General features: G+C 41.6%; 1 protein-coding gene across 3 annotated transcripts in view; it reads right to left on the bottom strand.

Annotated features, from left to right (window-relative positions):
• Nucleotides 1-14,195, bottom strand: part of TRIM2 (tripartite motif containing 2) — a 119,729-nt gene that overhangs the window by 49,121 nt on the left and 56,413 nt on the right. For all 3 annotated transcript variants that reach the window (XM_082653493.1, XM_082653492.1, XM_082653494.1), the window contains exons 2-3: nucleotides 6,981-7,165; nucleotides 2,034-2,271 (exon numbers count right to left, since the gene is read on the bottom strand). In XM_082653493.1, coding sequence (XP_082509619.1) covers nucleotides 2,034-2,271; nucleotides 6,981-7,114 — 372 coding nt within the window. In that variant the 5' untranslated portion in view covers nucleotides 7,115-7,165. The remainder of the gene's footprint in view (nucleotides 1-2,033; nucleotides 2,272-6,980; nucleotides 7,166-14,195) is intronic.

Here is a 14,195-nt window from a genome sequence, read left to right as displayed (position 1 = left end):
TAGCTGTGTTACTTAAACTGTTCAAGTCTCAGTTTCTTTATCTACGAAATGAAGGTAACCAGTACCAATTTACACAGAGTGGTGTGTGAGAAGCCTAGCATGGTGTCTGGCCATTTGTTTAAAAATATGTACTACTGACTTCTGAGAGACTGAATATAAAAATGCACACGGATCATACAAAAATAAAACTCTGACCCACAACTTGCCCAAGAAACCAACCCCCTTATCCACAATGAAACAAACCAGGAAGCCAGCCTGCTATAAGTCAGGCTGCAATCTCTGTTAACAATCCAAAAAGCTAAACAATAACTTCTGTACCAATTGACCCCAAATGGCTAGGACTTGATAATTAACAGCGTCTATAATTTTTGTCCCTCTTCCGACTTAGGACCAACCAGAGAAAGCCAAATCTGCACCCCTAAGCAGTCACGTAGGAGTCCCCCTTCTAATTAGTTGGCCCCCAGCTTCCCCATGCCAACCACTCCCAATCAGGGCACAGCTGGAGCCTCCTCTTTTTTCCACTACAGAGCTTTCCCAGCTCCTCTGCCTGACTTTGAGTCTCTGACAAAACACAAGTGATGGTCTGACTCCTTGTTACAGCAAGTGCTGAGTAAATAGCCTTTGCTATTCCCCATTTGGTTGGTCTCTGTTTATATGTACACTTCCATGTGTAAGATGCTGTGCTGAGTGCTAGGGGTATAATGATGAACATGGTCCCTCCCTCTTGGAGCTCACTTTCTACAAGGAAAGCCAGCAGATACACAGCTGGAGGCAGGCAGAACACGGCAAATGTCATGAAGGGAATGAAGACATGGTATGATGGTGGGAAACCGGGTGTCAGAGGCGTTCTGCCCTAGATAGTGAGCTAGAGAGGACTGCCTGGTGTAGAAATTTGAGCTGAGACATGGAGGATGAGAATGAGCTGGCCACATAAATAGGGAACGAAGAGCGTTCCAGGCACGGGGAACAGACAGCAGCCAGGGCCCAAGGTGGGAAACCACTTGGCAAGTTGGAGGAGGCCAGTGAGGCTGCAGCACAGTGGGTCTATGAGAGGTAGACCAACAGTTATTAGTTACGGCTAATAATTATTGCTTTGCCCTAGGAACCTCATGTTACTTCAGTGGTTTGATTATAGCAGTTTCAAACACTTTTGAAGTGGCCACTACATAAAGAAAAAAATGAAATAAGCCATTAATTAGAAATCATGTTAATAGCTAATATTTATAGAGAGCTTACAGTATGCTTTCTATGACTAAAATATTTAATTCTCCAAATAATCCTGTAGGGGAGACCGTTATTACTTTCTTTCTGCAGATGAGGAAGCGAGACAGAGAATTGAGTACATTTCCCAAAGCTGACACAGGAAACGAGTTTGAGGAGCAGGATTTGAATCAGGCAGTCTGACTCCAAAGCTGGCAGTGAGCTGCTATGCAATGCTGCCTCTTCAGGCTACACAGCTGCCGTGAATCCATCGTTTGATGGTACACACCGGTCCTCCAGAGTGTATGATGGTTACTGTGTTTGCTGGCAGCAGGAAGTATGTTTGGGATCTACAGGCTATATAATCTCTGATCAGGGATTCACATAACTTCAGAGTATTTATGATTAAGGAATAGGGTCTAATGGAGCATGAGGAAAATTTCCCTCACAAGAAAAATAAAACATTGTAAATAACATTTTAATAATCATTCTCACTTTGTAGAACTTATCTACTATTAAATCTTTCTCCATAATTTATTACACAGATGTTTGTGGGTCAAAGTATGCCCAGCTTACAAACAGTTGTCGGTTTGCTCTCCTGGGGAAACCAATTTGTGCTAAGTCGGCACAATGAAGACTGATCTTATTATTTAAATAAATTGGGTCAGAGAAAGGAAGCAGGCAAAATAGTCTGAGGACAGGTAAAAAGTGTTTTCAATCACTCATTTTCCAGGTGGAGTTCTGTTTCAGTGTGTATACCCTCTGATTGACCAAAGCCTCCCCAAATCGAGCAGCCCCTCAGCCCAGGCAGTGCCTGCCATCCGCTCACTTACATTCCCATCGTGGTTTGGGCAAGAGAGAGGCTTCCCCGCAGCCACAGCGGTGACTGTCTCCAGGATGGAGGACTCCTCAGCATTGCTGCCTGGAGTTCGCTGCAGCACGTCCATCAGGTTTGTGATGAAGAAGTTGTTCTGGAGCGCGGCCACCCCCTTCTCGGGCAGGATGGAGGTCTGGCGGCACACGGGGCAGGAGAGGGTTAGACTGTGGGCGGGAATGTAGTTCTGCAGGCACCTGTCGCAGAAACAGAAGCGGGGCGGTCAGCACAGTGGGGCTCCTGCAGGGGCTACCAGACGGGGTCTCGGTGACTACAGGGCTACTTTGCATAACTTCCGTTGTGGTCTCCTTCACTAGGAAAAGATTAGTTCTGAAGTCAATAGGTCACCTCACATTGCACCAGTCAACTGATCAGATAATCTCATTGACTTTGGTACTGTTTCCTCGAGCTTTGCCACACAGGCAAAGTGTGGTCCACAGGTGCGCATCACTGGCCTCAACGGGGAGCTTGGAAGAAACGCAGACTCGCAGGACCCACTCCAGGCCTGATGAATCAGATTCCCAGGCGATGTGTATGCACATTTAAGATTGAGAAGCACTGATACCTAGTATGGCGTTCACGAATTTGTGGACTTTTACACAAATTGGAAGAAACATGTCACAATTTTTCTGTTAGCGCTGAAACTCTTTTTACATACAAAATCATAAGCAGATTTCAGATGTTAAAAACACATCGAAGTGGAAATGTTTGTTTGAAACAGGGACGGGACACCCAGAGTCCCACCAACACCATCTCTTCTTAAGAGCCTCTCCTTAAGAGCCATCAACTTAATTCATTTAATTAGCGAAATGTATGGCTGATACAGTTGACCCTTGCACAACGCGCAAGTTAGGGGCGACGACCCTTGGTGCAGTGGAAAATCCGAAGATCCCCGTATAACTCAGAGCCAGTCCTCCAGTTACCCAGTTCCTCCACATCCGGGGTTCTACACCTGCAGATTCAACCAACCACAGATCTTGTCATCCTGTAATACTGACTACTGAAAAGAATCCGCATATGAGTAAACCCATGCAGTTCAAACCTATGTTGTTCGGGGGTCAACTTTACTTCCAGTAATCCTGTGATCACTTTTAAATGTATGAGGAAAGACAGGCAGAGAGAGGGTAAGTTACTTGCCCAAGGGACTTAGGCCGTCAGAGGCAGAGTGGTTGCTCAAACGCAGGCAATTTGGCACCAGAATCTAAGCTCGACATCACTACAACGTTTCCCAGTTTCTCCAACGAATTTGAAAACCTCTGATTTCGCCCCATTTCTCTTATTTTGCAGATGGGGAAACTGACATCAAGGAGGTTAAATGACCTTCCCTATGCCACACAGTAGATCGCACTGAATCAATACCAGAGAGGAAACAGCTTTTGCTAAGGTCACTCACTAGCAACATCTAAATCTAATACACATTTTTTGATTCTGTCATTCATCAAGCTTGAGCACTGCCTCCCCACCCCTCCTTTTTACGAAACTTTATCTTTCCTTGGTTTCCGATACCACACTCACCTCGTTCTCCTTCTGCCTGCTCTCTTTTCTACTGAGTCAATATAGTTTGGAGTTAATCAAGGCTTATCGTAAGCCCTCTTCTTTCCCTGGGGTATTATATTATAATGCACGATAAGCATAACACTCTCATATTTATGTTTCTTCCCACGGATGCCTCCTCTGAGCCCCATAACTGTACACCAACTGCTCTCTTGACATCTCCTCTTAGAGGTCTCACAGGTCCTAAAACTCAACATGTTCAAAACCAAACCCACGATACTCCCGCACGCTGTGTCCACCCATCAGTGAACTGCACCTCCATCCCTTCATCTAAGCAAACCAGAAGTATGAGTCGTTCTAAAAACAGTAATTCCCATACTGGTCTTCACTGTCCACATGCAACCCATCACCAAAGCCTGGAAATTCCTCAGTATGGTTCCAGCCTCCCCAGGTCTCTTCATCTGTATGAAGACACCCTTGCTTAGATGTCTGCAGTCGCCCTGCCCCTGGTATAATGCCATCCACCTTGTAGCCCCCTCACCCTTCTCCATACTGCAACCAGAGTGACCTTTTCCAAATGCAAAGCCGACCACTTAAATCTCCTCCCCCTCACATCTAAGATGAAACCCTTCCATGGCTTCCACTGTTCTTAGAATGAAGACAAGGATCCACGTGTGGTAATACGGATTACCCACCTATATGATCTGGACCTATTTATTTTCTGTCTTTTCCCCTCATCTGCTGCACATTTGGGCCTATCTAAGTTCTTCCAAAGTGTTATATTCCCTTTCACTCTATACTTTTGCACATACCTGAAATTCTTTTCTTCTGCTCACTCCCCTTTGCTAAATTAATTTTTCCTCCTCCTTGGGATTTCTGCCTATTCATCACTTCTGCAGGGAAGCCTTCCCCGATTAGAGCAAATTCCCCTATTACGTGGTTGCCTGTGTACTTCTGGTATATGGCCCTTGTCACTGGTTTAATCTCATTAATCTGAGTGAGTAGGTGTTTAATAACTGGCTCCTGCACTTGGCTGGAAGCTTCATAAGGCCAGGGACTGTGTCTGTGTCCTCCAAGCCCCACTGATGGCATTTTAGAACAAATGAGAGTAAGAGAGCGGCTGTCCACTGAGCAGCCAGTGTTTGTGCCCAGCAGGAGATGGAGGTAAGGGGTCCTGGGTCTCTCTCCGTGACAAGCTGTGAAGTTTTGTCTCCACATAAACCAAATTTTCCCATCTTAGGGAAAGTTGCCAGCACCTTCCAAAGGAAATCAGTTCAATGTGCACGATGCTAAAACAATTTCAACACATAGCATTCCCTAGGGACTGGCCATGGTGGGATCCGGAAAATCTCCAGCAGTAGCTACTGGATGGGGAGTGGAAGTGGCGTGGGCTAGACCTAATTGAGAGGGCAGGAGGCCAACCCCAGGCAGCCCGGAAGGGCTGCTTCTCACCTGCAACAGCAAGGAAACGGGAGCCAAAAACAGCCTGACGAGACACTGAACACTGGGGAATGGGGCCGCCCTGCTAAGCTCAAGCTTAGCTCTCAGCGTCATGTATAAAGAGTGCCCAGCTATGTCGACTGCTTCTTCTCAAGTAATGCCCTTACCACGTGAGCCCAGGGACCCATGGACAGTTAAAGCTGGTGGTCATGCTTTAGCTACCTCCATTGAGTGAGGGGGAAAATAATCACTCTCCATTTCGCCATTTTGGAATATGAATTTTAAAGTACTTAAGCCAAGGTATAAAATTATGAATAAAGTACAAAGTATCAGTGCCCTATATACCACCACTTAAAACAAACAAAAAACTGTACACACACGCACACACACACACAACCCCACAACAACCCAAAACAAAGAAAGGAAAACAAACAAAACACCACAACCACCAGTAACAAATCCACCTTCTCCATCCATCCATCACCACCAAAGATGTAGTTATTCTGCTGCAGTTGAGACCTTCCAAGGTAAATCAACTCAAAGAACGTTCAATGAGATAACAAATGTACCTTAAACTGGATGGTAAATATAATTACCATTGATTTGAAGTCATCGGAAATACCAATTTCCTGTTCTATGATAGGAGGTAAAAAGTTTTAACTATGAATTAATAAATGAAAATGTACTTAATAAACTGCTATAAAACATAATTAACGTATTTGTCTTTAAGAAAAATATGTAAACTTACTAGGGAAATACTAAAATTAGACCACAGATAAACTAATTACCAACAACATTTTTTTTTTTTTTTTTTTTTTTTGCAGTACGCGGGCCTCTCACTCATGTGGCCTCTCCCGTTGCAGAGCACAGGCTCCGGACGCGCAGGCTCAGAGGCCATGGCTCACGGGCCCAGCCGCTCCGCGGCATGTGGGATCTTCCCGGACCGGGGCACGAACCCGTGTCCCCTGCATCAGCAAGGCGGACTCTCAACCACTGCGCCACCAGGGAAGCCCCCAATAACATTTTTTAATGCTTAATTGCTGATGGGGTAAGTTGAACGAGAAGGTAAAAATATGTTTTGAAGACTGATTAATGTAAAAAACTATTCAAGAAATTTTTTAAAAAGAAGTGTTTTCAAAAATAAATAAATTTTTAAAAATAATAATAAAAATAATTTTAGTTTACAAAAAAAAAAGAAGTGTGTTTTCATATGTAGCAAACTGTATATTCAGGTAATTTATAATCATTTAATGTATATAGTTTTTTTTCTTTATCCGAAACATCATAATGTTCAAATATGCCATTAGTGTGTGTCTTCTGAAATACCTGTGGAAGAAAGCCCCCTCTTTTCAACTAAGCCCTCATATATGTAGGTATTTTACCTGATTTGTTATATGGGAGAAAATGATAGGGTTTTTTTTTTAAGATTTTTTTGATGTGGACCATTTTTTAAAGTCTTTATTGAATTTGTTACGATATTGCTTCTGTTTTATGTTTGGTTTTTTGGCCACAAGGCATGTGGGATCTTAGCTCCCCAACCAGGGATCGAACCGGCACCCCCTGCATTGGAAGACCAAGTCTTAACCAATGGACAGCCAGGAAAGTCCTGAAAATGATAGCTTTTTAATTGGCCATCACCAAAAATCCACCATGAGGGATCTATGGTTGGCAAAAACTGTTTCACAAAGAACAATGGGAAAATTTTAAAATTTTTTGAATCTTAAAATATTTAATGTTCCATCTCCTGTGGAAATAAATCAGTAGCTATTGGATTGCTTTCTCCCGCTTATAATAGTTCTTTGAAATAAAGTACATTCTTGGCAACTCATGATTGCGTTTCTAGATGTCTATCAGAAGGACAAAAGATTTATTGTCTCCCATAGGTAACTGTAGAATTCTGGAAAGAACCCCTTGGCAGGTTGTAGGAGGTCAGTCTGTGAAACCCCCTTCTCTGAGCACAGAGGAGGCTTACCTCTCGCAGAAAGTGTGCAGACAGGGGAGAACCTTGGGATTCTTGTACCTTTCCAGGCATATACTGCAAATCAGAAACTGCTTGTCAATCTGGCGCACCACAGGACTTGGGATGTTGGTGGCTTCACTTGCCATCCTAGACCACTGACATGGGGGGCCGGCTGTCTTTGACCCTGCACGCTGCCGCTGTCAGACAGAAAAACCAAAACGGAAAAACATATAATAATCTGCAAATGCAAATCAATCATTGGTTTATTCGCTAGAGGCATTGTGTTATGAATACAGGTAGAATTCCATGTTGTGACCTTGACATGGCTATAACCAATCCTCATCGCTATAGAGGGTGTACAGTGAGGGGCCTATTTGTAGATCAATAAAGTAATCACAGGTTCAGCATGCAAAGAAAACAAATTAGAAGGTATGTTGTACAGAGAGGTAGCTTGCTGGGAGACTCACAGATATAGAGAACAAACTAGTGGTTACCAGTTGGGGCAGAAGGGCTATAGAGGTGGGGGAGTGAGAGGTACAAACTACCGGGGTTAAGACAGGCTCAAGGATGTGTTGTACAACATGGGGAATAGAGCCAATATTTTGAAATAACTAAATGGAAAGTAACCTTTAAAAATTGTATTAAAAATTAAATTACTGCAAGAAACAAAGGAGAGGTAGCTTGCTGGGTTTCAAAGTGGGGGCAGCTGAAGGGATAAATACTTACATAGTCCTGCCTGTTCATGCCTCCAGCCATGACTGTATCTGAATATATATATATATATATATATATATATATAGTCTTATTATAGTCTATATTAAATAGAATAGTCTTACTAGGATAGAATGTGTTTTCCCAACTATTATACTTGAAGGGGGTCAAAATATGCCACTCCCAAATAAGCCACTTTGATATAAGGATTATTTTGAGCTGAAGGTGATTGAGAAGCAGCAGATGAGGAAGAGCCCTCTCCCTCTGCCATCTGCCTAAAAGCAGGACACACATTTCCCATTTGTAAAGGTGCCCCACTCTCCCATACCAGGAAGAGAAGAAGACTCTTAATCACCAGAGAGGAGTATGCATAACAAAACTTACTAAACCACCCTTATCTACCATACATATACTGGCCCCCTTCCCACAATTTACTGCCCCTTGGAGTCCAAACTCCCTTTTCCTTTGTCTAGTCAATTCTCCATAATCTGTGGTCTTGGGTCTAATGGCCTCTTCTTTTCCGTAAAGAAAAGTAAATGTAAATTTTAAAATAGTAAAATTTTAAATGTAAAATTTAAATTTAAAATGTAAAATTTAAAATAGTAAATCAATGAAGTTTAATAAATATAATATATATAAAATTTAAAATGTAAAATTTAAAATAGTAAATTTAAAATAGTAAATCAATGAAGTTTAATAAAATATATATTTTATTTTGGAAAAATGAAATATCAATAAAATGTGTATACCTTTTTCTCCTGATATCTGTCTTTTGCCAGTTTAATTCACAGGCTTCAGTTACAGAACTTAAGTGTATAGAAGAAAAGTGTTTCCTTCCCTACATACTGTTAATATCCAGGAATGAAATAATTAGAATTTTTCATTAAAAACTTTGTATGGGGTTCAGAGTATTTTCTTCAGAACTAAAATGTGTTTGCCATGGAATGGGGACAAAAGCTAGAGGTAGTCTCTATTATTTTAAGAAATGTCTGTTGGTACTCGCGTGTGGGTGTCTGAGGGCCTGGTGAGTGACTTAATTCAGAGGAGGTTTCAAAATGTGAAACGTCAGGCCAGAAAATGAGAATTGGAAGAGGGTAACAGAGAAAGCAGAGGGCTTATGAAAGAATAAGGGAGGGAAAAACTACAACATAAAACATAGCTCCATTTATCACCTTAAAGAATTTCTGGCTTGTATCCCAAAGGGGTGAACCAAAGCTGAGCTAAAACTCACTACCTAATTTTCTAAATATTTTGCAAGGTGTCCACAGCCTCTTAATTCCCAATGGAAATGCTCTTTCCAAAAAAAAAGTAGTTAAGGTTCAATATGACCCTAGGCAGGAAGTAGTATTATTCCCATTCTATAGATTTTTTAAAACCGAGGCTCAGTTAGGAAGTTTGCCAGAATGCAAAACCCATGACATTTTCACCCCTTAAACAAGCACAATCCTTGACCTTGGGTTTTCAGAAAGCTGTGCTATGGAAGCTTGGTTTACATATAACATTTTAACTTGGCCTGGGACCTGTGTTTACAGAATCAACAATTCCACATTTTCTAAAGGAAACACTCTTTTCCAACTTCTAAAAAAGTCTACCAACTTCTAAAAAAGCATGTCAACTTTTCTCCAGAAAATTCTGCTATTTACACATATTGGAGTATAGTTACAAACATGACACACCCCTTTTTCCAACTCTGTGCCTTCTAGGTAAGTTCTCTAAAGAGCACGATTAATAAACAGATCAAGCTTGCAAAAGCACCTGCTGTACAAGAGTGTCACGTTCAATCGGAACTCCATGCATTAGTTAAACAGCGTAGGTGTGACATACCTAATTAGCCAGCATTATCTGCTGACTCTCATAGACTGTCTTCCTAAAGAACCAGAGTAGAGAATGATACCCACTGATTGGATTAAATGCAGCTCTTCTCTCAGGAGCTCAAAATGTTGGCACATTGTCTGCTTTTCTTTAACTGCATCCCTAAGACATCAGCATAGGGAAGGAATGGATTTGTCTGGCTTTAAGATAAGGAAACCTAAGCTGAGGGTTTAAATGACTTGCCCAAGGTCATCCAGTAAAATCAGTGAATCAGAAAGCTCAGATTTCAAGATTTCTGCCTTATCTGATAAGCTCATGTTACCTAATCTTAAGCAAGTTTAACACTTTCCTGGCGCGTGCGTGCGTGTGTGTATGTGTGTGTGTGTGTGTGTGTGTGTGTGTGTGTGTGTGAGACATAAAAATTGTAAAGTGTTCACTTCAGCAGCACTAATACTGGAACGATACAGAGGATTGGTTTGGTCCCTGAGCAAGGATGACACATCAATTTGTGAAGCGTTCCATATTTTTTAAAAAAAATCATATTAAACTTTTCAGTTAAAATCAGTTAAAAAGAATTTTATTTTGAATAGCTTTTGAAAATGTTCCTTTAACCCTTCAAAATAATCAGTCATGTGGAGTATTGAAACAAGCAGGGAGAAAAATTCATATTGGATTTTACTTTTTTTTTAACCTTGAATTTTGGATTTTTGGCAAGGAAAAAACATTTGTTTTAATCAAATGATACATGTTGACTAAATGAAATTTCCTGAGCTGACATTTTTATTCTCCAAAGTGGAAATAAAAGACATTTCATTCTAATTTTCACTCTAATTTCATGATAATTATTGTAGTGGGTGAGAGTAAGTCTTTGTTAGTATTGTTAATTTATATGGTAAATTAAATTTACTCATTAGCAGTAATTTAAAATTATGACAATATTACAACCTTTCACAAGTGACCTGTTGAAGACATCTGGATTTCAGGACTCCCAGAATCAACACAAAAGGTTTCCAACCCCCAAAGAGCCTCAAACCAAGATTTTGCCAGGATAAGGATGGTTCCCTGAATATAACTGGACACCCACAGTAGAAAGGAATTTGACTACTCCTGAAGGGAAAATAGAGGCACGGGGCATGCTCAGAAGCACTGTGGGAAGCCTTCTATCCAACGGAATATGCCACAAGGAATGTACACGAAATATCCGACAGCTTTTCATCACAGTGTTTGGGCACACCACAGTTTCTGGTCTCCTTTGATTAGAAAAGCTGTAAATACTTATCTATACTCTTGGCTGTTCTCCTTTCCCCATCTTGGTTTCTGAACTGTCAAAGATCCTTCTTACTCACGTAACCAGCAGAAATAAGTGTATGATGATAGAGATCAGAATACAGAACTGCTCTTCTGGAGATCTGCAAAACTAATTCCTAGAGAGAAACACATGAAAACACACCTGGCCGGACTTTGTCTCTGAAGGAGCCAACATGCTTTCGGATGCAGGAACTAGTACCAGACACGTTGACAAAAGGCCAATAGAAAGGAAATGATACAGAAGCGAAGGCAGGAAGAGCCATTTTAAAACTACACAAATAGCCAACATTAGTGTAATATTGACATGAACCAGCTATGAGAGCTCTTGTGTGGGGAGACCAGCTGAGGTTCCTTGTCGGCGGAAAACCAACAATGCTGCTTACAGAGGGGTTCACTCTCCTCTCCAGCTCTTTGCTTAACATCACTTGACCATTCTCATCTGACCATTCTGTTTCTAACTGAAACTTGCCCCTATCTCCTAGCACTTGCTACCACCCCCATCACCGCTCTGTTTCTCTCCATAGCACTGGTCTCTCTCCAATTCAGTGTGCAACGTATTTATTTGGCATATTGTCTCCCCTCCGCCCACCAGGATGTAAAATTCATGAGGGCAGGGATTTTTATCTGATTGCTCTGCAGAAGTCTCAGCACCTAGAACTATGCCTGGTACATAGTAGACACATTTTTTTTTTCAAATGGACTGAACAAATGAGGTATAACATGGGAACAGACTCGGTCCCAGTAGCAGAAAAGAGCAGCACTTGCTGATCTCATGTGAACATTTTCACTTGACGTCAGACATTACCTGCCTTCCTAAGCGATAGTCTAATGCTTAGCAACATAATCCGTGATCCAGAGGGTAAATATTTAGTGACGTATTTCAACACACTCACAAATGCAGGAAAAGAAATTGAGAACTATTGAAGACACATATGCATGGAAATAAAAAAGTCTAAGGAGGTTGACATATAAGTTCTTTATTAGTGGAGATTTGCCAACTAAACACAGCTTGTGTGGGTAAAAACAATGCAACCATCACAAAACAAAATCCTTGGGCATAGAAAAACCCTGTCCCAGCATTTTTTTTCCTCACGTCATCTCTTGGTATTTTGCCCGGCTCGCTTTCTCAAATCTACAACTTGGTGGAAATTACAACCAAATGGAAAAGAAGAATTTGATAGGAGGAGATGAAATGACAGAAAAATGCCCGCGTCCACATTCCAAAGTTGAAACCGTATTTCCCATTCCAAATTACACCGAGATCAGAAAACTTTCCAAACCCTTTATTTCTGACACTAAAGTGAGGAAGAGGAGGAAAAGAGGATGGAAGAGAAAAGACAGACTGAAGCATCTTCTGGAGAAGGAGAGGGAGTTTGTGAAAGTTTGTCTGGCTGGGCTAGAAAACATGTTTGGGAAACAGGTCAAGAATCCTTAGGAAAATCAAATTTTAACATGTGATTTGTGGGCAAGAAGGAGCATATTTGATTATAAATCATCTTAAAGGCACTAGATTCCATTTCTATTGTTTAATTTTATGGCATTCCTGGATTATGGCTTCTCTTTGTTGCCACTTAGCTGAATTTATTTATGAATATATTTACCTTTTTTATTGTGGTTGGGTCAACGACAGTGGTGCGGCCATGCTAAAATCAGTTTCCCAAGAAGTTAAAAATCTTCTTTTACATTTATAGAAAGTAGATCTTCAACCACTAGGATTATCTATAACTCCCAGTATGCTACCTTTTCCCTGCCAGAGCAGGTGGTACCTCGAGCTCAAGGCACAGATTAAAACACAATTTTAAAAACAAAGTATTTTGAATTTTTCAACTTTATGAGCATACTATTATTCACCTTCAATGGGATCGGCAGCGTTACTGAGGACTCAACCAGAGGAAAGAAAAGAGGACGATCTTCAGTGAAATTAAAACAGGGTGACCTATTTGCAGTTAAGTCAAGCCTCTATCCCAAATGGGCCATTTTGTAAATTAGAAAAGCCAGATGCAGTATCTTTCTTGACAGTAGGTGTGTGAGTGTGTGGGGGGGTGAAGAGGGGGACCTGAGGAGGCCGTCCACTTTAACTTCTGTCTCCAGGGAAGGATGTGCCCAAGCTCTCCAAGGGCTCTCCTTCTCTCCAGGGTCAGATGTATGACAGCTTCCCTAGATTGCTGGGATTTACCATATGCAAGTTGATTTTTACGCCATGCCCCAACTTGTCTTTATAATATTTATGCCTGTTTCCCCTACCTCTTTCCTTAGTAGAGATAACTGTTTGTAATTACCTTCTTCATAAAAGTCCTCACCTTTTGTAGTCAGTTCTTAAGATTTGCTTTGGGTTTTCAGGACTTTCCTGGTGGGGCAGTTGTTAAGAATCCACCTGCCAATGCAGGGGACATGGGTTCGAGCCCTGGTCTGCGAAGATTCCCACATGCCACGGAGCAACTAAGCCCGTGAGCCACAACTACTGAGCCTGCGCTCTAGAGCCCGTGAGCCACAACTACTGAGCCCACGTGCCACAACTACTGAAGCCCGTGCACCTAGAGCCCGTGCTCCACAACAAGAGAAGCCACCGCAATGAGAAGCCCGTGCACCACAACGAAGAGTGGCCCCCGCTCTCTGCAACTAGAGAAAGCCACGAGCAGCAATGAAGACCCAGCGTAGCCAAAGATAAAAATAAAATTAAAAAAAAAAGAAAGATCTACTTTGGGTTTTCTAAGTTCCAGAAGGCTGGCCCTGTGTGATGAAGTGTTAAGTGGTCAGGCTAATTGACCTTCACTTTACAGTGCCCTGGGGCAGTCAGGGTGAGTGGGGTCTCCTCTCCCCACATTCATCACCTTGCCAAGTCTCTTCCCTTGCTTTCCTTGGGGACTACACAAAGAGGCTGAATATTCTGGGAAAGGCAGAGGGCAGCCAGGGCCCTAAGCTCTGGGTGTTGGGTGAGGTTAGTAAGAAGGGGGAAGAGAAATGCATTTCACATCAGAACTTCAAAAGACACAGTCCTACAAAAACAGCAACCCCCTCTTTTTGCCCTGGTGGATGAAAGCATATTATTTAAATCTGTTGTTTATTAAAATAAATGTTTACTTAAACTATTAAGTTTTCAAGAATAATAATAAAAAGCACTTAACAGAGGAATGGAAGCTACTGAGAATAAGAAGGCAGAAGAGGGCAAATTAGGAAAAGGTTGACAGACTAACATGCAAAAGGCAGGAATGAATGGCTCCTCCAATGATGCTATTTGAATAATTATATTGGGCTTCTTTTTCTTCAGTATTTGGTCTAATCTAAATCTTCAAATTCTAGAAGGAAACCTGATCAGTTAAATTCAAACAATCTGCATAATAATAATATTCAAAGAACCCTAAGAGCCAAGCTCATTATAGAGCATATTCTATAAAA

Source organism: Grampus griseus, assembly GCF_964374135.1.
Source record: "Grampus griseus genome assembly, chromosome: 4".
In the NCBI taxonomy this organism is placed as follows: Eukaryota; Metazoa; Chordata; class Mammalia; order Artiodactyla; family Delphinidae; genus Grampus; species Grampus griseus.
The sequence above is the reverse complement of the archived record's forward strand: the minus strand, read 5'-3'. Positions and strand labels throughout refer to the sequence as shown.